The 23,735-nt window shown below is 40.9% G+C and overlaps 1 protein-coding gene across 1 annotated transcript in view; it reads right to left on the reverse strand.

Moving 5' to 3' along the window:
- BBC3 (BCL2 binding component 3) overlaps positions 1-23,735 on the reverse strand; it is an 82,997-nt gene that overhangs the window by 47,426 nt on the left and 11,836 nt on the right. Inside the window, exon 3 of the mRNA XM_044090549.1 lies at positions 6,321-6,493. Coding sequence (XP_043946484.1) covers positions 6,321-6,493 — 173 coding nt within the window. The remainder of the gene's footprint in view (positions 1-6,320; positions 6,494-23,735) is intronic.

The following is a 23,735-nucleotide window of genomic DNA, read 5'->3' on the forward strand; positions in this document are numbered from 1 at the left end:
TATGGAATGAGTAGTATGCAAGATGCCATAAACCCCAGAGCTTGCAGGATCTTCAATGCAGTTAGCTGGGGCCTGGTGGCTAGTTGAGAGAAGTAGGTTGTCAGGAAAATTTGTTTCTCTGGTGTAAGGTATGCCATCTGAGATGCTGTGTCCAGACTTGCTCCCAGGAAGATTATCCTTTGGGTAGGCACCTGCTTGGATTTCTTTTTGTTGATTGTGTACCCTAGAGAGGTTAGGAGGGCCTTTACAAAGGCCAGATGCTTGAGTAGCTTTTCCTGGCTGTCTGTCTGAATTAGGCAGTCGTCCAAAGTATAGATACATCTGGATATTCCTTTGTCTGCAAAAGGCAATGGCCTGAGCCAGACATTTTGTGAAAACTCTGGGAGCAGTAGATAAGCCAAAGGGAAGCGCAGAGAACTGAAAGTGTTGAGATCCTACTCTGAAGCAGAGATATTTCCTGTATGATTCCCTGATAGGAATGTGGAGGTAGACCGCTTTTAGATCTAGGGTGGCAAGTCAAGCGTCCTTGGACAGCATGGGTAGCAGCTGCTGGAGGGTGAGCACTTTTAATTTTGGGATCACCAGGAAGTTGTTTAGAATGGCTAGATCGAGGATGGGGCACAAGGTGCCCTCTTTTCTGGGTAACAGAAATAGTCTGGAGTACAAACCTTGGCCTATCTGTACTGCAGGAAAGTGCTCTACTGCCCTCATAGAGAACAGGGAAAGGATTTGCTTTTGAGCCTCTGCCCACTGATTTGGTGGTAGATCTGGGAACCCTTCTGGGGTTGGAAGGGTGTGGAAGGAAAATTTGTATCCCTGAAACACAATGTTCAGAATCCAGTGGTCCTTGGTAATGGTGGCCCAGGTGCTTGAGTCAAAGGAGTTTTCCTCCTAGGGGTAAGTGAAGGAGGACAGAGGGATGGGGTGGTGGAGGTGAGTCATTTGTGAGTTCTTACCATAAGGGGGTGGCTTAGAACCCCCTGGTTTTGAAGTGGAGGTAGTCCACTGCTTAGATCTCTGCATTCCCTGTAGCTGCTGTCTGGGGGCGGGGGGTCTGTTTCCATGGGGCTTAGGCTGGGCTGGTTTACTGGGAACAGGAAAGGACCAGTGTTTGGAGGGACAATGCCTGCTGAACCTAGGAGGCTGGACCTGCAGGAAATCCTTAACTGTTTACACAGATTTTGCTTTTTCTTTCATCTTTTTTAACACCTCTTCTGCCTTAGTGCCAAATAAGTTATCTTTGTGCGAGGGGGCATCCAACAATTTAGATTTGACATGGTCTGGCAGGGGCTGTTCCTTATGTCATGCATGCCTTCTAATGACAGATCCAGTGACTGCTGCCCTGCAAGAAGCTTCTAGGGCGTCAAAACCACAGTGCAAGGTGTGTTTAGTTACTTGACTTGCAGAATGCATTAATTCTTGTAAATCTTTAGATTCTGCCCAAGCAGGAAAGGAAGACATTTTTTGTTAAGGAGTTCCAAGGTATGTTGCTGAAATGTCAGCACATGGAACTGACAATTTAGTGCCCTGATAGCAAGAGTAGCTGAGGTGTATACTTTTTTACCCCATTTGTCCAATGCTCGGGAATCCCTGTCTGAGGGGGTGGGATTCTTAGCAGAGGTTGCTTTAATCCCCTTTGGCCCTTGAGAAATGACCTCAGGGTCAGCTGTAAGACTTTTAAAAAGATAGTTGTATGAGTCAGGGACTCTGTAGTACATGTCTGGTTTTCTGGGAGCTGGAGGAAGGGCATCAGAAGTCAAGCTGGATTTGAGGAAAACATCCTCTGCAACATCCAGGACTGGGGGGGATGGCCAAGGGTCTGTGTTGTGGAAGATCTAGGAGTTCCTGAGTCTCTTTTTAGACTGAGGGTAGTCCTGACTCTCCTATTGGAAATGCTCCCTTAAAGTATGCAGGGTTTCCCCAAAGGAAAAATCCTCTGGGGGAGAGGCTGAAGGAATGGAATCCTCTGCATCAGAATCCTCATAAGTGGAGAGGGGTTGCATGTCTTCATATTCAGATGCATCAGATTCATCTTACTCTTGTTCGGACAAAACTACAGGGGACAGATCTCTTTTCCTTTTGGAGGGAGTAGCTTGGCTTCCCCTGATCAGCATGATAAGGTCATCTGCCATTTTAAGCATTTGAGACTGAGGCAAGGTAGCAGGCGCCTGAGAGTGGGTTGTCGGTTTCTTGGGTGTGGATCATATCCTGGACCTAAGAAACTTGGTCGTTTTTGAACGAACGGTAGTCGTGGAGGAAGACACTGGTTTGTGTTGAGATTCGGTAGTATGAAGGACTTCCTCGGAAGCCGGTACCTGCTCTGCGGCTCCGGACCCATCCAAGGTAGAGATGACCGCAGGATCCTTAGTCGAAAAAGAGTTTTGTGGCATACCGGACTCCAAAAGGGTCTCAGTAGTGGCCTGCGAATCAACAGAATCAGGCATCAGGAGCTAGGAAAGCTCCTCACTGAGTACCAGAGAACTAACGACTAGCTTAACAGATGCGTCATCGGTAGGTTTGGACCCGTGCGGTCTGTCTCTGTCTTTATCTTTACGTTTTTTCAGAAGATCTGCTGTCAGATGGCCTACCAAAGCCATATTGGAATTCAAGGATTGTAAGTGAAAATATCTGGCTACAATAAGGGCCCAACGAAGGATAGTTCTGGCATTGAACAAAGCACAGAAGCGACAAAGGGGGTCATCGTGGTCTGGGCCTAAACAAGTGACGCAGTAAGAGTGAAAGTCTCTGTGTGCTATTTGCTTTCCACAGGCGAGACAATTATTAACTTTTTCTGACATTGGTTAGTGCAAGAAAAAAGGATCCGCAATGGGGTACTTAGCTTCAGAAGACTTTAACTTCAATTCGGTAGACGAAAACTCAGGTAGCGGCTGACTGGCACCCGTGCGAACTGCTTCTGCTTCAGGCTCCACTGCAAGAAAGACTGATGTAATGGCGTCGGCTGCCTTACTTTATATTACTGACGACCTGACGTCAGTCCTCAAGCGACAGCAACCGACGCAGAAATACTAAGTCTCTGGTATCGGGGCCGGCCTAGGGCTACCCTGGCAGGGATAACCCAAATGTGATGACTGCAACAGTGAAACACGAAGAACATCTTTCCATTTAAAGCGACAGAAGAAGTAGCAACATTTCATTTCTGTCAGGGAATAGCCAAAAGAATGTTAGAATGTTTCTAGACTACAAAACAGTTGGGATATACTGCATCCCTATGTTAGGGGGAGCAAACTATGAGGTTTGAGCCCCAAGATTAAGCCCCACCATTCAATTATTTTTCCTTTGTGTAGAGGTACGGTACAGAAAGATTTCCAGGTATTGAGAACAGTGGATTCTTGGATAGATCTGTTTACTAGGATTGAGACGGGGAAGGCTATAGAGTGGGCTGCAAGTTTAAGAAAGACAGCAGGGAGGTTGTCAGTAGACTGTGAGCATGGTTTTAGTTTTAGTAGAAGGGACTTGTAGTGGAGAGACGTTTGAGAGAGAAGGGGGTGGTCTTGTTTGCAACATGAGTTGTATGACAGAAGTGTTGATTTTGATATGGTTGGATTAGTTTTTGGATTGATTTAAAGAAGTGATTATTAAGTAAGATGGCAGTTTCATGGCGAGTATTGTTAGGGTAGGGGTTGGGAATGATAGGTTCACCAAAGTGCAGAATTTTATTGATGGAGTGCCAGGATTTTTTTTGTTGGAATTATGGATAAATTGAGCATTATAACAGAATTTTTTCTTGTCTATTTATTTGTTTCTTTGAGAGGTTACAAAGTTCTTTACATTTTTGGAGGGATGTTGCAGACTTAGTTTTTAGCCATTGTTTCCAATATTTGCCCCCATTTTTCATGAGAGTGAGGGTGTCTTTAGAGAAAAAGGTGAGTATGTTGTTTTAATTCTGTTTTCATACAGTTGCTATACAGTCTAGAATATTATGAGAAGTGGGATTAAATTGTAGAACTGCATCATCGAGAAGAAGGTGCTAGTAATTGGTGAAGTATTTGAACTTGCGCTTTAAATTTAGAAGTATTGCCTTGGCTTTGCTCTCTTTTTTTCATCTGGGACCTGACTTGCTGCATGATGCAGAGCCAAGGAGGCCAGCACTACACAGAAAGCAGTGAACACCTTTCTGTGTTCTTCTATTTCAAGAAACCTAACTCGGGTAAAACCTTCCCTGTTTTTCCTGCAACACAAAGTATGGGTAATAGAGCACAGATGAGTTCTCAGTGCATGTAACCAAGGCTGGCAACAAGCTAATTTAGACAATCATCATGGCTTCAAGAATGATGCCACAATTCGCATAAAGAATGAGTCACTAACAACTGACTACGAGAGTCATTCTAGGGGGAGTCAGTGTGTGTGTGTGTGTGTGTGTGTGTGTGTGTGTGTGTGTGTGTGTGTGTGTGTGTGTGTGTGTGTGTGTGTGAGCTTTGGATGCAATTGTCAATGGTCCTGCCTGCATTGTCAGTGATGGTAAGCACCTTAACCCGTTGTCAGATATGGGTAAACAGGTTAAGATTTTATGTCATTATGTAATGTGCCTTTGTCTCTTTAAAAATAAAATTTCTACATGCACTCTTCTACACCGCTTTTAAAAATCAGGCTTCGACAGTATAATTCTGCAACTCTAGACATCTTTGAATATCTAACATATACACCGTACAAAAACACTTTTAAGCGGGATGCAAGATTTGTAAAACATGATCAAGGATTGTACAATGGGCATAAAATAAATATTCTGTCAACTTACAGACAAGTGACAAGGACAATAAGGAGCTGACACATCATGATTTTATCTGGGTGGTGACATGGACAGCCTTCAGGTCAGTCCCTTTTGAAATGGGCTAGCATGTCTAGCCATCTCATGTGATTTCGTTTATGAATATTTTTACTTTACATCATACAGTGGACGGGTCTGACTTCTATTATAAATGCACTTCATTCTTGTTTTTAACAGCAGCTGTGCATCTTGTCTCCTATAACAGCTGTGTAATTAAAATAATACAGAACAGTAAATGTACTATGATAATAAAGGTTAATTTCATCTGAAAGTATTAATTTTCATAAGTGGTTTACTTCACCTTGAGGCTTTCTGCGTTTGGGCTAAGACGTTTTCTACTTAATAGTGCCTTTTTTAAACAAAGTCGGTCATCTAGACCTTCCAACTCAAATTCTCAGACTTCTATCAAATTGGCACTGCTCAACGGCAAAATTTTAAAAGCAAAAATGTGCATTCTTGAGGTATTCATAGATTATAGATTAGTAGGTTCATAGATTAGTACTAAGTTAACTGCCCTTGTGAGCCATTTTAAGCCTAGCCAGTTATCCCTTGTGAGACTCAAACCCCACACCTTGTGTGTGTAAGGCAAACACCTTAACCATTAGGCCACCCTCCCAACCCTGCCTTTTGAGCTATGAAAGAAACAGTCCTGCATGATTTCTTACATCTTTGAAAAAAAAAAATTAGCATAGAAACCTGCTCTAAGGGCCTAGACCTACATATGGTATTAACAAAACTTATTGGTGATACCTCTCCAAAAGGATTCCCTGCCTCTGGAATGAACTTCCACTGCACATAAACAAAGCAGCTCCCTATCTTTACTTAAAAACAAACATGGATGACTGGATGGGGATCCATAAATTCAGTCACAGGATATGTTTCCAGTCATTGACAGATAAAAGGATCAAACAGTGGGATTTGAAGTGCATAAGCTTCTAACAGTTTACTGGAACAACTGCCTAGCATGAACCTATGAACACTGATAAATACATATTTATACATATAGTTTTGTTTGCTTGTTTGTTTTTTTTGTTTAGTCACATAGCACACAGCAGGCAAGCAAACGTCTACATAACTGTAAAAGATAGGAAAATACAGTGCATGTTACAAACAAATGTCTACAATGCATGCACAGCAAGGAGAAAGAAAGCTAAAAGCACACAGCATGGACTGCTGCAGTACTGAGAAGAAAACTAACATTTTCACTTCACCCATGTAAAACTGACAATCAACATGGTTACTATCCTGAGCAGAGAAAGAGAACACACACACACACACACACACACACACACACACACACACACACACACACACACCTGTGTGTGTGTGTGTGTGTGTGTGTGTGTGAGAGAGAGCAAAGAGTCTGTATAGGCAAACATACACATGCAGCTACATGCAACACAGTAGCAGATTTATAGTAAAACACATATCAAAAAGAGTGTCAGGCTTGGAATTTGTAAATGCAGTGTATTTTCCATGCATTTTACTTAGTGCTTTGTAAAACAGGATAAGTATTTTTAGCAAGAGAACATACCCGCTGTAGGTAAAGTGTGTAAATCTCGTCACCAATGCGCCTGAGGTGAGCACCAAGTTCTCTTTCCCGCTGTACTTCCTCTTCTCGTCTCAGCTCCTGCAAGGGGCTTCTGCTACGCACTGCGTGATTTGCATGATCGGCCTGCTCCCTCACAGCATCTTCCTGTGGCATTTCTAAACAAATTAGTAATAAACTGTTAAAAAGAACAGCCTTTTATCCATCACTTTTTTTTTCTAGAAATCACTCCAGGAAAATATGAAAGCCAACTGAAGTATCTACGTAGGATGTATAAATCAAATGTGAGGGAACCCCAGCCACTATACAATGATAATAATAATAATAATAATAAAATAATAATAATAAATAATAATACTAATGGAAAGAAGTGTAATACTTCTACTATTAAAACCTAGCCTGGGACCAGATGCAAGTAACTTTTAACAGTAGTGCTTACTGAAACGTCCCATTAAAAAAAAAAAATAAGAAAGAAAGAATTACATACATATATGCATGCAGAGATAAACAAAATTAAAAACCAAAACATAGAGGAAGATATCAAGGTACCAAGCTTTGAGTAGTCATGCTGTAATTATCCTGACAAAAAGGAAACAAACTAACATCTCTGAACAAAAAAATATGGCAGTTAAATACATTCCATAGGCACAAAACACTTCTGTAAGCAGTTCAGGAACAGTTACACAACTCCTGTTCATTCCCTGTCAAGGGCAAAATTCTGTGGAAAAAAAGACATACTGCAAGGTGACATGCAAAGAACAAAACAGGAATACTTTCTTGCCAAGAAAGATAATGACCTTCATCTTCTCGTCCTGGACTCGATTTCTTCCGCTTCCACTTACAAACTGTGTGATACAAACTGTGTGACTCTGGAGAAGTCACTGGAACCAGGCAGTGCTCTTGGGTTGCACCTGAAAATGGACACTTATGCCCACTAAAGTTACCCTCTTAAAAATGCACACACACACACGCACACACACGCACACACACACACACACACACACACGTTTTTAAATGAATCACCTGTGCAAGTTTTCTTTTTTTAATGACTATATTCAATGAGGGAAACTGAAAACAATAGAAGTTTTATGATATTAACAAAAATGGTGAAGGCTAAAGAATGACAGTCATAATAATAGTTGCACAATAGTGCTTTAAATAACAGATTTTTCCTGTAAAAAGAACACAGAGTTTTATAAAAAAAAGTGATGTTACAAAGACGTTAAGCTATATGTGTGTGCTCATATACATATAATTTTATATATATATATAGATATATATATATATATATATATATATATATATATATATAGAGAGAGAGAGAGACAGAAATCAGAGGTGTGTGTGTGTGTGAGAGAGACAGAAATCAGAGGTGTGTGTGTGTGTGTGTGTGTGTGTGTGTGTGTGTGTGTGTGTGTGTGTGTGTGTGTGTGTGTAAGCTCATACATAAATAAATATACACTTTTTTGTTAAAATTTGCTTTGTAACCTAGAAAAAGGCAACTTGTGAACTCAGTAAAAGCTATATTTGAGTTACATCTGGGCCCAGTGTCTTCAAAAAATACAGACGCATGCAAGCACACACACACACAACACTTGGGAGTTTGGTGTGACATATGAAATACCCTGTGTTTCAGGTTTTAGAGAACACATGTTACAACGTATGACAAGCCCATGAGTCACAACACAAAGACCTTATGCCATCAGTGTAAGACAGTACTTCAGATAACACACAAACTGGTCCAGTACATATTCTATTACTATATTTTCCTATGTTTGTTAATCGTTTAAGTTCAATCCTTGGCATATTTTAGTACTGTAATGAGGATTATGTTAAGATTTGTTGGTTTTACAGTTTAGGATATAAATTAAATGCAAATATACATGAACACAGAGGGCACTCACACACACACACACACACACACACACACACACACACACACACACACACACACACACACACAAAATTTGCTTGTGTATCTAACAACAAACCTGGTCTAAAAGAAATCAGCCATTTTAAAAACACACTAAAACAAAAAAACGGATAAAATGAGAATGGAACACTTTTACTGATACAAGGAGTTAGTGCTTTCCAGACGAATTAGAAGTATAAAAAGTTGTGGGATGAAAGTGCCAACTCTTTGTATCAATAAACATGTTCTGCTTTGATTTTAGCTGCTGTTTGTTTTATTTACTCTGCATGTGAAGTTAAATACAGAAAGAGTGTGCATGTATAGAACACGTTTGTACACATGTAGATTTTAAGGCAAGATTAAATATTTTTACTTCATCTCACTTGTCCGTCTTCTAAAAAGTAAATACAGAAGTGAAAGGTTACAGTCCTACATTCGTTATCTAACAGGGTGGATTAAACCATAGATTGTATGCTACTGTTACAGTCAGTGGCTGCTACTGTCACTTTACATTGTGACTCAAAATATTGGCTACAACTATTAGGACTACATATAAGATGTCAAGTTCCTCTTGCCACAAAGCCTACTGGCATAAAGCCCAGGGGACTATGGGACAGGATATGCCATACGGTAATGCCTCCCTGGGACAGGACTCTGCAGTTGTCAACAGGAAATAAAAGAACAATTCCCACAGATGTACAGCAAACTGCTATAACCGCAGTACTGAGACTGGAGTTGAGAAACTCAAGTTTATCAAGCGGAAAAACTTTCTATCACATGAGAGGTCATCAAAACTAAATCTGCACTGAAGTTTACCTTAATTTACCTTTAGCTGTTTAGAAAAAAAAAAAAAAAACGGTGCAACCTCTGGATCTTTGTAAAGCTGTTACTGCATTTTACTATCAAGCAAGAACTAAACTGATTCACCCACCTTACAAATCAGCAGCTACTGTTTTTCAAATAAAATCCATGTTAAGTGACAGGATCACCTATCAACACTGAATGTTTTAAAGCAGTAACTTCATAATGACCTTGTACATTTAATATACGACTGGAACATTAAAAAAACACTAGGAAGGCTCAATCCTTTTTTACTCAACAGGACCCAGACCTCCTCCATTCACCCAACTGCAACTTCACCAACTTACCTCCTGCACAGAGGACTACAGCTATGAATGCACAAACAAGGGCAACTACTCACTCAACTTATTTACTGCCTAATAATAAAAACAAAATAAGAAACTATAATGTCTCTGGGCATGTGAAGTAATAACAAAGACATGACCTTGTGCTCCTCACTGTAATGGGTACCTTTACTCATTCCATTAGGTTCATGGCCATGAGGAAACTAGAGCATGTTCCAAAACCTAATAGGCACAACACATAGAAAGCTATCCTGGGCAGGAAACCAGACCATCGCAGGATGCGTGCACCCACATACACATCCTGGATACGTACCCACACACCCATTTCAAGATGCCTGGACACACACACACACACACACACACACCCCTTGCGAGATGCATGGACATACACGTTCACACCCATTGTAAGATGCATGGAGCCACACTCACACACACAAACACACCCACACGCACTACACACAGAGCAAGCTCTCTTATGGATAAACTGAGGGACCTTCAGTTCGCTTACAGAACATTTTTAGGATGTAAAAGGAAAACAAATCACCTAGTGGAAACTGATGTGGACACAAGCAGAAAATGCAGACTCTGCAAAGAAGGCACCTCATCTAAGAACCAAATGAGAGACCCAACTAACGTGAGGCAGTAATGCACCCCAATGAGCTTTTTAAGAACATCGTGAAAAGGGACAGTGCCACTGATATCACACTTACCAAGTTCATATGCTATAAATTCATAGCACAGCGCACTTCACTTTCTCTGTCTCACATAAACCTCCTGCAGTTTGGACTGCCTTTTACTATTCTGAGTCTATTAATATCTCCAGATTTCTCACATGTTTTCAAGATACTAGATGTTTTTGAATGCATTTATAATGCAATGAGCGTTTATACCAGAAGCAACATTCCTCTCTCTTATCAAAGAGTGCTGAAGACTTGAGTTGATCGGTTTCATGCAGCTTCGTTAAGACTTCTCCAGCACAACTTACCCAGCTGGTACAGACATGAACATGAACTAACAGGACAGGAAAAGGAAATAAAGATCACAATAAATAAAACACCGACCCTCTGTCTGCTCTTTGACAGTACTTAGTTTAGTGTTCCAAGACTTGTGTACCAATACGTCTGGGTGTCAGTGCAAGCTCCTCTCACATACAGATTCAGTAAGCGTTTTTGTCAAACAAAAAATACTTCAAACCTTGCCCCCTCCCCTTAAGAATCCCAAATCACAATCAAAGCCTACACAGCTGATCTCATTTCTATGGCATGCTAATTAAAACAAAGTTAGTTTAGACAGCATACACTGACAGAGCATGTTCACACACAATAGTGTGTGCATGTGTGGGTCTCAAAGCTGTTTTTAGTCAGTCCATTCACAGTGTGTGCCATGTACTGCTAAATGGATTACAAGGGTATCCTCATCTTCATATATCGCATTACTCCATTTTACCTATCCACCTGCACTGCATGCCAGGCTGATACTTACCTTTTCTTTACCTGTATTTATGTTGTCTGCACAGCATTCTTTATTTTCTGCATTACTTTCCCCATATATTCCCACTTACCCATCATTCACCCATCACCTAGCTATATGCCTCAGTGAATCTAATTAAAAAAACGTTTCACACCCATAGCCATGTTGAGACCCTTGAATATAACCTCAGATAGCTCCTTTGCCACTTCACTTCCTGCAAACTTCTGCTAGTTAGAAGAAAAATAATTCTCAATTTCTTTAAGAACTGTTGTGAAGACTGAGCTCTAACTTCTAGAGCAGGGAGTTTATAAATAACAACTCCAGCAGGAGTAGCCTAGCAAGGATACCAAACGCCATCTAGTGTCGTTAATATAAACCTACCTACAGCAGAACCAGCTCACAGTGAAATAATGTGCTCCAATGTGTTTGTTTTAGCTTAATTTTCCTCAAACACCAGCTCCCCTACCAAGAATAATGAATAGTGTAATGCAGGTATAGAAAAATGAAGGAATGACTAAACAAACAGTGCCCATGTTCCTATTTCTAACCTTATTGACATAAAATAGGACATAAAGACTTTCTGTACTGAGACTTCTTTCTTAGCATGTCATGCTCCTGGTTACAGATTAGGAAATTACAACCCAAACTGGTATGACAGTATCACTAACATCTCACTATTAAGGCATTCTTGTAATCTTAATTTTCCTTCTTTTTGACAAGGAAGATTGAACAAGATATGACATCATCTCACACTGTGCTGCACTCAGTAACCCTTCAGGGTCTTGTGAAAGCTACAACAAGCAACACATTTTTTAGACCTGTAGTCAATACAAAACAAGTATTCACTGCTCTGAGATCTGCCCCCAGTTTTTAAACGTGCAACATCTGTTAGTAAACTTACACACACACACACACACACACACACACACACACACACACACACACACACACACTCACACAGACCTACACAAGAAAACTGGCAAATAGAAGTGTGTCATTTTTCATCTATCACATTAGTATGCTGGTTTCAGACAGTCATTTTTCATAAATTCAGTGCAAAAATATAAACACTAGTTCTTCCCTTTCACTGCAGAAATCTGCTGATGTACTTTTACAGCTAAAGCCATTCGGACTTAGCTGACTGGCCACACAAATAAAATCATTTTACTGAATGCAGAACCTTTATAATTGGATACTGAAGTTTTCAGTGCCTTAAAATAACCTGAATCAAGCAAGGAAAGGAAGCACTGATACAGCATGTCTGAACATGTCCAAACACTGCAGGTCAGTGAGTACATATAGTGCAGTGAAATGTCTAGTTCACATAAAATCTATGAACCTAAACAATCTTCAAATCCCAGCTGTTACACAAAGCACCTCCAGTGCAACCAGTAACCAATGAAATCACACTAAGGATGCTGATGAGACTCCCCAGTTAAAAAGGGATGCTGAGTTGCCAAGGGACAAAAAGCAATGTGATTGGCTGACAGATTTTACCAGGAGCCAATAACTGTGTTAGGATACTAGCAGAGAGCTCTCAGCAACAGACTAAGTGAAGTATTACTCATGAAGGGGAAATCCAAAGCTCACAAAGCTTCACTCTCCCTTATATTCTCCCCTAAGACAGTCTGAAAGGGAAGTGTCCTATTTTAGAGAGAGAAGGTATTGGCATGCCATATCTTATTCTGCATGACAACAGCCTCGCCACTGTCTCACATGCTAAAGCAGGTGTCTGCTTTGTAAAAAGTGGTAAATCGTCAACTCCAAGCACATGACAAGCACACAATAAGGAAAGAGCAAGCATGTATCAGAGGTGCTGTAGAGGCTGCGGTAATCTGTTTGCCTTAATCCAGGAAAGGAAAAGTTATTTGCATGAAGAAACTGTGTATGTCTGACTCTGTTTTACACAAGCAACAGGACAAAAGCAATGTATGTATGAATGCCAGTTATAAAACGCAGAGCAGAGCTGGCTGTTCGTGCTGAAAAAAACCCTTGAAAATAAGAAAAACATTGCTATTAACTATGCTGAAAATGTTCTTTCATAAAATCTCTGATCTACATAGTCAAACAGCTTAAAGTGACAAACTTTTCAGATCAACAACTTTAACAAATCAGTAGTATTAGCAATCAACAGTATCAGAATTCAAGTCAAAAATACCCCACTGCATCACACTGGCATGTGTAGGCAGGATAGTCTATGGGCTCAAAATACATTGCAAAACACAAAAAGAATAATGACAAAAATCAAAACACAGAACACTACACTAGCTGACCCTGACTGTCACCTAGGTGACCTTGCTGTCTAACGATTTTGATGCTGGACAAGGCAGTTGAGGAGGTGTGGGGGTGTGAACAGCCAACTTCAGCTCACCCACCCATGGGATGACAGTGGTACAGCCTACTACTGTGCTGACAGCCTGTGCAGATTGGGTATCACAGCATTCAGCACAGTGATAGGTCCACAGTTCTGCCAGTCAGCTTGTTTGTGTGCTGCCGTAATCATCAAGCATGCACAGAAATAAATGCGTGCTCTACTGACAGCACAGCAGGCTACCACTTCGGTGAGTGTGCACATTAGCCATGGGGAGGGTCTAAATCGATGCCAAAAGTCCCATGATGACTGTCTGGAAGACAGCTGTGCTGCAATCAGCTCCAGCCCCATAAAAAGGAAAAAGTATGTATGAGCAAAACAGCTGATGGAGAGAGAAATGGAATTGAAAGAGAGCAAGAAACTCACAACACTACTCATGGCAGAAATTATGAACAAACAAATAAAAAGCAAAACAATGAAAAGCAAGTGAAGGGCACTGACCGTCATGCTTTACACATGAGGAGAGCTCCATTTGATGGGCACAAAAGATTCTTTACTGAATGCATCACAGAAACTCAGCAAACACAAAGTCCCCAGGCTTAGTCCCTCCTCCAGTGTCCCATTGTGCCTAAATTACTCCCTTCCTTTCCAACTCTTGCATGTTCTAAAAACTGTCACAGAGCCAAAGGCAAACAAAAAAAGAGTGCAGGGAAACAAACTTCTCACAGGTGGAGTGCTACTCAGAGATTTAGTGTTACAATAATTATCCATAACTTTTGGATCTGATGTCATACAGTTCTACCTGTAGGACACACATGGACTCCTTGGAATATACACTTGATCCTAGTTAATGTGAAGGTACATGTGGACCAGAAAGCCATGGCCAACTTGGCATATTTTGCAAGGGGGACCAAGTTGCTGTTGCACAAATATTATCCAAGGAAACACTGAGGAAAACAGATCTTGATGTGTGAGCACTGTCCACGTTGAGTGAGCTTTTGGCAGTGCAGCAGTCAGTTGTTTCCCAAACTTCTCATATTAGAACAGTATAACCATTCTAAAATGCACTGTTTGGTAGATTTATTTCCTTCATAGACCTTGTTGAGGGGTTCAAATAGTTGTTAATCCTTTTGTATGGTTTTGTTCTGTCTATGTAAAACCTTAGACATCTATGAAAGTCCATAATGTATAACAAGTATTTTTTTTTTTTTTGAGTACTGTGCAAAGAATACAGGATGGTGCAGGATCTAATCCAGGTTATTTTCTGTAGCCACATTAGCTAACAGTGAAGGGCAAGTATGCAAGAACATCTTGTTCCTGTGAAAAGTCCTTATCAATACCTTCATAGTGGGAAAGAACTGAAGACTGGGGGAGGGCCTAAGGCACTTATAAATGCTGCGAAACAGAATAATCAGCATGGGAATATTCAATATGCTAAAACATCCTGACACCTGCAGCATGGAGCCCTATGTTTCCTGCAGCCACAGCTCTACAATATCAGATCTGATATGTATAATGCTGCTATAAGCAGCCCCTAATATAAATATTTTCTCCAAATCACAGTAAAGTGTATCACTAGTAAGACTATTTCATAATGTTCCCACACAGCTATTTCTATGCATCATTCTATAAATAAAGCAGTATCAGTGTACGCCCAGTGTCACTGCTTTCTACCTGTGCTACTCTACCATTAGGAATATTTCAGTATTACGTAACTCAGGGATCTTTCACTCTTGGATTCTAATACTCCATAATTCACAGCAAAGTTGTGTCCAAAACTCATGAGAGATGTGCAGCTGCACTAATGCTGAGATTCAGTGCAGAGGTGGACAGCTCCAACAACATCTTGCATGCTCCTGGCCACAGGCGGAAGTATATGCAAACATGGCAAGAAACAGAAAGAGAATAAAACTAGTCCAGGAAACGGGAATCAAACAAGATTTACTTACCACCCGATAACCACATGGGTAGACTAAGACTACAGCTAAGACATGCACAACAGAAAAGATGAAAAGGGTCATTGAACTAGCCTACCTACCTAGTTAATAAAGAAGTTAAGAAAAATCAAACACGCAAGGCAGTAACATAATGCGACTGATAATTTTTTCCCTTGTAATCACAGGCTGCAGCCGTTTTCAAGGTAGCATCAAGATATGCTATTATATTAATAACATATTCACAAACATATGCAAACAACAGACCCCTTCCAAAAAAAATGCAGTGTTTAAATCAAAATTACTAGTTTTACAATGTTATTTAGTTGGCAGCTAAAACTGCAGAAGGATTTTCCTTCTGACAAAGATGACACACAGAAAGTGGAAAGGGTAGAACAGTTCTTTTAAGGTTCCAAGTGGGGTGCAATTCAAAGTATAGATGTGGGATACTGGGGTCTATGTTTAATCATCGAAGGTTACATTCACTGAACCTCAGATGATCGAACACAAAACTGTGAATGTTCACTCATTAAACGTTCACTTCAGAGAATGTGTGAGATGGGGAAAGTAACTAGCTGGCCAACATTTCCCCATCATATACACCGCATACTTCAAACCCACCCACGTAGGGGGTTGCACCCCCCCCCACAATCACCCCTAACTATGTACACCAACTCTGAGATTGCACTGCAGTGGTGAAAAGGGCAAATTTCTATATGTTGGCCAACTACTTCCATACTCTTTTCCCCACTGTAGTACAGTCTCAGAGTTGTCATATATAGCTGGGGGTGTGTGCAGGGCAAAGCCCCCCACATTGGGGGTTGTTTGGGGCAAAGCTCTCCACCTGGGTGGGTTTGAAATAGTGTGGTGTGTGTGACGAGGCAATGTTGGCTAACTATTTACTTTCCCTGTCTCACACATTCGCTGAAGTGAACGTTCAATGAATGAGTGTTTGCTGTTTTGTGTTCGATCATTGAAGGTTCGATGAACATAACCTTCGATGAGTAAACATAGACCCAGAATATTCTAGGTGAACACAAAGAAGCAGTAATGATTTACATTTGTTCTTGAGGGATGCCCTTAGAGTTGCACTGCACAAACTGGATCCATATTACTTTGAAGGACAAAACTATGCGCTATGCCAAATTCAAACACACTGAAATGGAAAATTAACATTGTGGCACTTAACTCCCTTCTCCACACCCCACCCAACTGAATATATTAACTATGGTAGCCTAAATTCACAGCAAGTCATAGTTCAATGGGGGAGGCACAGAGATAGTGTGTATCAGAACATTGTGTTCAAATTGATGTGTACAACACTTTATGCTTTGGGCTGGTATGGTTCACAACTGTTACTTCACACTCTAAGAAAGCAAAGAAATAGGTGACAAAGGTATATCTCAATAAGACAGGGAACAGTTCTCAACTATTCACTTGTGAAGGAACCAATATATTAGTAGCTAACAGATCTATTATATTCACCATTAAAGGAAAATGTATATTTAAAACAATGGGGCTCTGCAATTACATAGACGTAGCAATGTGGTTAAGTGGAAACAAACTGCAGAAAACATGTAAAGGTCTTGATACCTTATCTAATGCAATGGATGCACGGAGTATAGCACAGATATATGATCATCGTAAATTCTCCACATTATCCCATGGTATTGTAGATTGTACACATGACAGCCTTCTCTACAGAACTAAATATTTTCAGTCTGTGTAGACAGCTAAATGGCTAACTATTACAATGTGCATGTTTATGTTTCCAGCTCCCCATTCCAAGCTGCAGCACCTGGATATGCAGGAAAACAGGCTCAGATACCTGGAAAAGCCTGTGGTTTGAAAACAACCCAAAGTTAGACTAGATCCTCCAATGGTCAGATGTGTTTTCTTTGAATGTGGTTTCAATGCTGATTCAACGAATGTGAGTTTCAAGGGCAGAGATGTTTACTGTTCATGCTGTCTGTTGCCATTGTGAGGCTGTATTGTTTTGTTTAGCAAATGGCTATCAATGTCTATACTATAAAATTTGATATAAAAGCTTTAAATTAAATCCGAATATCTCTAATTATTGTAGAAGTAAAGAAAAAAACAGTATGTACACTGACAGGTTTGAGCCATGTTTACGGTAAACGGGGAGAAACAGCCAAGAAATGGGGCACTGGAATGGCTGCCATGGGGGGGTGGGGGTGGGGGGGGCTTGATCCATTACTATGCCCAGGGGCTTATCTGACCATGACAATGATTCAGCTCTTTCAGTAGGTATTGACTTCTATAATAACAAAGAGTAAATCAGACACTAGCTGGAGAAGACAGCCCAGTAGGATGGCATGGTAACCCGGAAGCAGTAAGTGCTCATCTGACTAATCAGACCTTTTTATATACTATACGTGCCAGATCAGTTAGCATGGGGTTATGCCCAGGGATAAGTTTTGAGAATGAATCCAGTTCTCTAACACTGAACATCAAGTGCCGGTTTTTGATAACACTGTTTTTATATAAACTTACTTAAAACAGAGCTAATGGACAACAAAGATACTGGCAGTCCAGGAGAAGCTTGTGTTTACTTTGCTGTTGTCAGTAAAACAGCTCACTTATCTACTCTATCTGAATCCTAAGCATCTAGATCAGCATCTAAATAAACGTTACTTCAGATGTACTGAGCACAAACATGAAGAACAGCTGTTGGCCAATGGGCACAGACAACATGCTACTGCAGCTCAGGTTTTATTTATTTATTTACAGAGAACTGTGATGGCTGTTAGCCAATGGGTACAGACAACATGCTACTGCAGCTTGGGTTTTTATTTATTTATTTACAGAGAACTTTGACTGCCTTCAGTCAATAGTCGCAGACAACATGCTGCTGCATTTCAGGTGTTATTTACTTACAGACAACATGACAAGGAGTAAATCCAGAGTAAAACATACCATGTAGTCATGGACTAAATAACATTTAATGCTAACTTTTGATCACATGAAAGCTGCGTTTTCTAATGTTGCATGTGCATTAAATATGTGATGACAATTACTCCAAAACATATATCTTGTACTCCACAATATATCAAAGTATACGCTATAAGGAAAAGTAAGGTCTAATATCAAGAACTTAATTCTCATTTTTTAACAAATCTATTTAAAGAAGTTCATTTTATGAACTTGCATCTGTATCCATGGTAACATGCAATACTGCACACCAATGATCTTTCTGATTAGAGCTCTCTAGTTTCTGACATTCAAGCTGATTTATATATATATATATATATATATATATATATATATATATATATATATATATATATATATGGGATCACTACATAATCTCAAAAAATCTTGAAATATCGAATTTCAAAATCTCGAGACTATACATCTGAAACCCCTAAATGCCAAAAGACCAGAAGCGCGAAATTCAAAATCCCGAACGTACAACACACATACAGCACACACATACACACAACTTCCCTCCACAATCAAACATATAATCCTACACTACAGATAAGCAGGGGGGCAAAGCCTTCCTGCTCCCCACACCCCCCCTACTTAAATATATTAACTCCAAGATCACACAAACAGACACACAAAGGAAACTCACACCCACACATTTTACAGTCACACACACACACACACACACACACACACACACACACACACACACACACACACACACACACACATCACAGTCACAACACACACTAACACACACTAGAGCCCCTAACCAACACACTTACACATTGATACTTGAATTCCACCTATCCATCAACAAACTGCAACACCAGAAGCACTACTTCAATATCATCGTACATCGGGATTTTGAATTTCCTGCTTCTGGTCTTTCGGTATTTAGGAGTTTCGGCTACATAATCTCGAGATTTTGGTATTCGGTATTCCAAAAGGTTGAAATTATGTAGTGATCCTATATATATATATATATATATATATATATATATATATATATATATATATATATATATTTTTTTTTTTCCTACTTATGCATTCAGGCATTCATAACAAGCACGACAGTGCACTGTGTAACCTAGTGTGTCATACAGCTTAACGTAGGCATCCAGACATCATCTTTACTTTGTCTCTGTGTTTTTGCTCTATCCAGTCATTTCTTGCTCCTTTGCCATACAAGGTTATGCATATCAGATGAATACCATGTTGCACTAAGTGCGTTTTTTTAGTTATACCAGAGTCAGATTAAATACACACAGAACTCATCCCCATGTATTTTAGTAGAGTGTATATGCCCACATTCACCCTAATCAGATAAAAAGACCAGTACTCAAGCGAAAGCATTTTTTTTCTGTGCATCTTTCAAAATTACTGAGGTTTACAGATGTAAGAAGATGTTTGTAATGGAGTAAAACTTAAACACACAATAATACACAAATTATCTCCTTAAAAACAGGGTTTACTCATCTGAAAACAATGTTGTTTTTTAAGCAGTAAGGGTAACAAATTGAAACATACAGAAATGAGGTGTAAAAGGATAGAATTTTAAGACAGTTATACAACTGTAATTGTGACCTGGAAGCAAAAAGTGAGGTTCTACATAAAACCTTGAATTTTCTGGCTACACTCTAGATCCAGTTCAGGAAATCGGTGAAAATAAATGAGTGTTTCATTTACATAACTAACAGTACTTTTTGCAAGACTGAAGAATAGTACAGTTAATGAAATATTCTTCTTTTCACCACTGTTGTGATTTTGGAGTTGGTATTTTAAGTAGCAGGGTGTGAAAGGGGTGTCCTACATATCCCCCCTGCAAAAACACTTGTTTTGAGTGTTTTTCTTACTTTTGATAAAACATTCTGTCAATGTCAGCTGTCTATCAGGTGCCAGAACCTGACACATAACACACTCACTCAGGTCACTCCATAAGTATGACTCTGTCATTGTCCATGTGGGTGTGAATGACCTGAGATGCACCTCCCTGGACTACATGAAAAGAGACATGGTGGAGCTCTCAGATTATGTGGCCTAAACAGGTATGACCCTAGCCCTGAGCAGTAACCTACCATCACCCAGAATGATACCGCAGTATAAACAAAAAATGATTGACTTCAACAATTTGCTAAGTTTCTGCTGTCATTCTTAGGGAATCCAGTATCTGTCTGCTTGGGATGACATAACTGACAGACCTCGATGCTTTGCCAGAGATGGCCTGCATCTGTCAACCCTGGGTTTCTGGGTACTGGCTAAGGCTCTTGCCAACCCTATAGTGCCTTTTTAGGTGGTGTTCAAAGACCAAATTACCACTGTAACAGCTATAAATAAATGCAGTCTGAGGGTCATGCTGCTCAACGCTAGAAGTCTAAATCTCAAGATGCACTCGCTCGAAGCGCTCCTCAAAGTGGAGAACACTGACATTTGTGCTGTAACGGAGACCTGGTTTAAACTGGCAGAAAGCACCCCTGCACTACCAGGCTGCAACTCATTCCACACCTTTCAGCCTTGAAACATGGCCCGCAGCTCCAAAGGCAGTGGTGTCTCTATATTCATAAAGGATATGCACACCTCCAGACTAGTAGCCCAGCATAACTCATCGGAGATACTTCAGTTACTACTAATATTGGGTAATATGTAGATGAGAGATCAGAGAGACAGATGATGGAGATCCAGGTTATAACCTACTGTAGATCCCCAACCATGTCCCTATACTCTCACTCCACGTTCCTAAGCACCCTGGAATCTATCAAGGTCCCACCAACACTCTCATAGTAGGAGACTTCAACTACCCCTCCATCAACTGGGAGAACTACTCAAGCACCAATACACTGGCCCAATGCTTCCTGGAATTCATCAATTCCAATGTCCTGGACCAGCTCATTCTGACCCCCACTAGAGGAAGCAACAACCTTGACCTGGTTATTACGCAAAGGTAACCACCTTGAAAAACTTCTCCAACGCTGACTTTGGGCTCCTAAAAACAGAGGTGATTAACTTCATTGCACCCATGCCAATGGAAAATAGCTGCATGTCTGCCGAATCATACACCAATGCACTGTACGAACATGTACCTAAATGCATGGAACTAGCCATACCCAACAGAACCAAGACGCTCTCCTCCAAAAAAAGGAAGCCAATCTTGTGGTCCCCTGCCATTAATAAACCCTACAACAGAAGGAAGAAACTGTTGCAGAAAAAGGTGAATTCCCAAGACTGGAAAAACTCCCTTATTAGCCTCAACAAAAAGTTAAGATCCCTCATCAAATCCTCTAAAGCCAGCTATGAAGGCAGAATTGCGGCAGACACTAAAAACAATCACAAAGCCTTCTATAGTTACATCAAGAACCTCCATGGCAATACCCAGATTTGCTCTGAGTTACTGCACAATGGCACCTCCTATACTGAGCCAGCAGATATTGCCAACATACTATCAAACAGATTCAGTGCCAACTTTACCCCGCCCAAAGGACCAATCACAATACCGGAAGAATGACAGGCACCTAGCATTACTGCAGCACAGGTTAAAGCTGCATTGTCCAAAGCCAAGAATACAGCTTCCATGGGACCCGATAATATTCCTGGCTGTGTTCTACATGAACTACAAAGCAAACTGGCACCACATCTGTGTGCCCTGTTCAGTCACAGCCTCACCTCAGGCTTTGTCTCATCCGAATGGTGCACTGCTACAGTCATCCCTCTACATAAAGAGCAACTACAGACCCTGGGAATTATCGCCACATCAGCCCGAAGAGTCTGATATGTAAAGCTATGGAGTGCATCATCATGGACCCGAGTAACAAAGATATAGGAAATCTCCAAACTCTAAACCCCACGCAATTTGGTTTTGTGAAAGGGAGATCATGCCTGCTCAACCTGATTGACTTCTTTGAGTCAATCACCAGGGCTGTGGATGAAGTTAAGGCAGTGCATACAGCATACCTCGATCTGGCCAAGGCCTTTTATACCATTCCTCATGCGGGAATTATTAATAAACTCACAAAACTAGGCATCAACCCCTATATCACTAGGTCGGTTGTGAATTGGCTCACAGATAGAACACACAGTGTGAAAGGAGTAGACTCCAAGTCAGACTGCTGACCAGTCATGAGTGGAGTCCCACTGGGATTGGTCCTGGGTCCTTTCCTGTTCGGCATCTACTTCTCAAAAGTCCAGGCCAACATAAAGGGACTCGGGCTGACCATGTTCACAGACAACTGCAAGCTGAGAGCCATTATTAACTCCCCAAGTGATGCAGACATCCTACTGAAAGGCCTCACGGAGACTAAATGACTGGTGTCTAAACCATGGCCTTAAGTTTAATGCCAAAAAATATGTCATCATCCCCTTTGGTAAAAACTCAGTTCCCACTAATTATCACATCAATGGGAGCCCATTGAACACTGAAGGCGTTATAAGAGATCTGGGGATGCAGGTGGACAGCAACCTCTCCTTCGATCACCACATTGCCACTGTGGTCAGAAAGTCCTTCTGTGTGGCACATCTCATTACCAAGGATTTTGCATACAGGAAGAAAGAGGTCATCATCTCTCTCTACTCTTCCCTCATTAGGCCAATCATCGAGTGTAATGCCCCATTTGGCATGTACCTCACTAGACACCTGCAACAGCTGGAGAGGCCACAGACAGACTCAAAAGACTCCAGCTATTCTCTGTCTCATATCGCCTACTTATAGGCGATCTTTGCTTGACTTACAAAGCCATGTCTGACCTAGCTCTGTTAGAAATGCTACATCTACAGGAATCCCAATCCCTCCGCACAACATGCTCCAGAGACCTCAACCTCATTACCACAATCAACAGAACATGCTGGAGGGACAAGTTCCTCACCCACAGAATGCCCATGCTCTGGAATAGCTCGCTGTCCCTCTTCAAGAGAAATCTTGATGAGTGGATGGAAAACAGAAAGTTAACCCCGGGGATCACTCCAGTGGTTCTACATTTTAGAGGCACTGGGAACTAACGTCGGGTGGCATGATGCCAGGGCACATCTATGGGCTAGGTTTGTAAAGGCTCCAGGGCCATTAGCCTAGTACACACCTATGATCTATGACCCTATGTAAATTAATCAACAGAAGTTAGTCAAGATTCTGGAATTACAATGACTTCTTATATGTAAGTATGTGTGGTTAAAAATATGAATTTATACTTAGAAAAGAAACACACACATCCATAACCCCTTTTCATATTTTTGCACATGGGGTCAGGGTGTCACTTTAACACTGACAACCATCTATAGCCAAGGTTTATACTGCCAGGTGGCTAGTCCTGTCACAGTAGTACTTCCACACCACACACTCACAATTACAGACAATTTAGAAGTCCAATCCACCTATTCCATTTCTTTGGAATGTGGGAGGAAATCAGAACACTTGTTGGAAACCCACTGAAACACAGGGAGGACATGCAGACTCCACACAGAAGACACCCCAGCCGAGAATCAAACTGGGGAACTTCTTGCATTGAGGCAACAATGCTAGCCACTGCACTACTGTGCCAGCACATATATGACTGTGTGAGATTGTGGTACACTGGTGATAGGGGGTTTGCTCCTTTCCTTACTGTAATGTGATCTCAGAGAGCCCTCCTGCAAAAACACAGATTGTGTTTTTTTTCAAACTTCTTGGTTTTCAGTGTTCCCAGTTCAGTTCAC

Source organism: Protopterus annectens, chromosome 1.part0 (genome assembly GCF_019279795.1).
Source record: "Protopterus annectens isolate FY-2018-M chromosome 1.part0, PAN1.0, whole genome shotgun sequence".
Taxonomy (NCBI): domain Eukaryota; kingdom Metazoa; phylum Chordata; order Ceratodontiformes; family Protopteridae; genus Protopterus; species Protopterus annectens.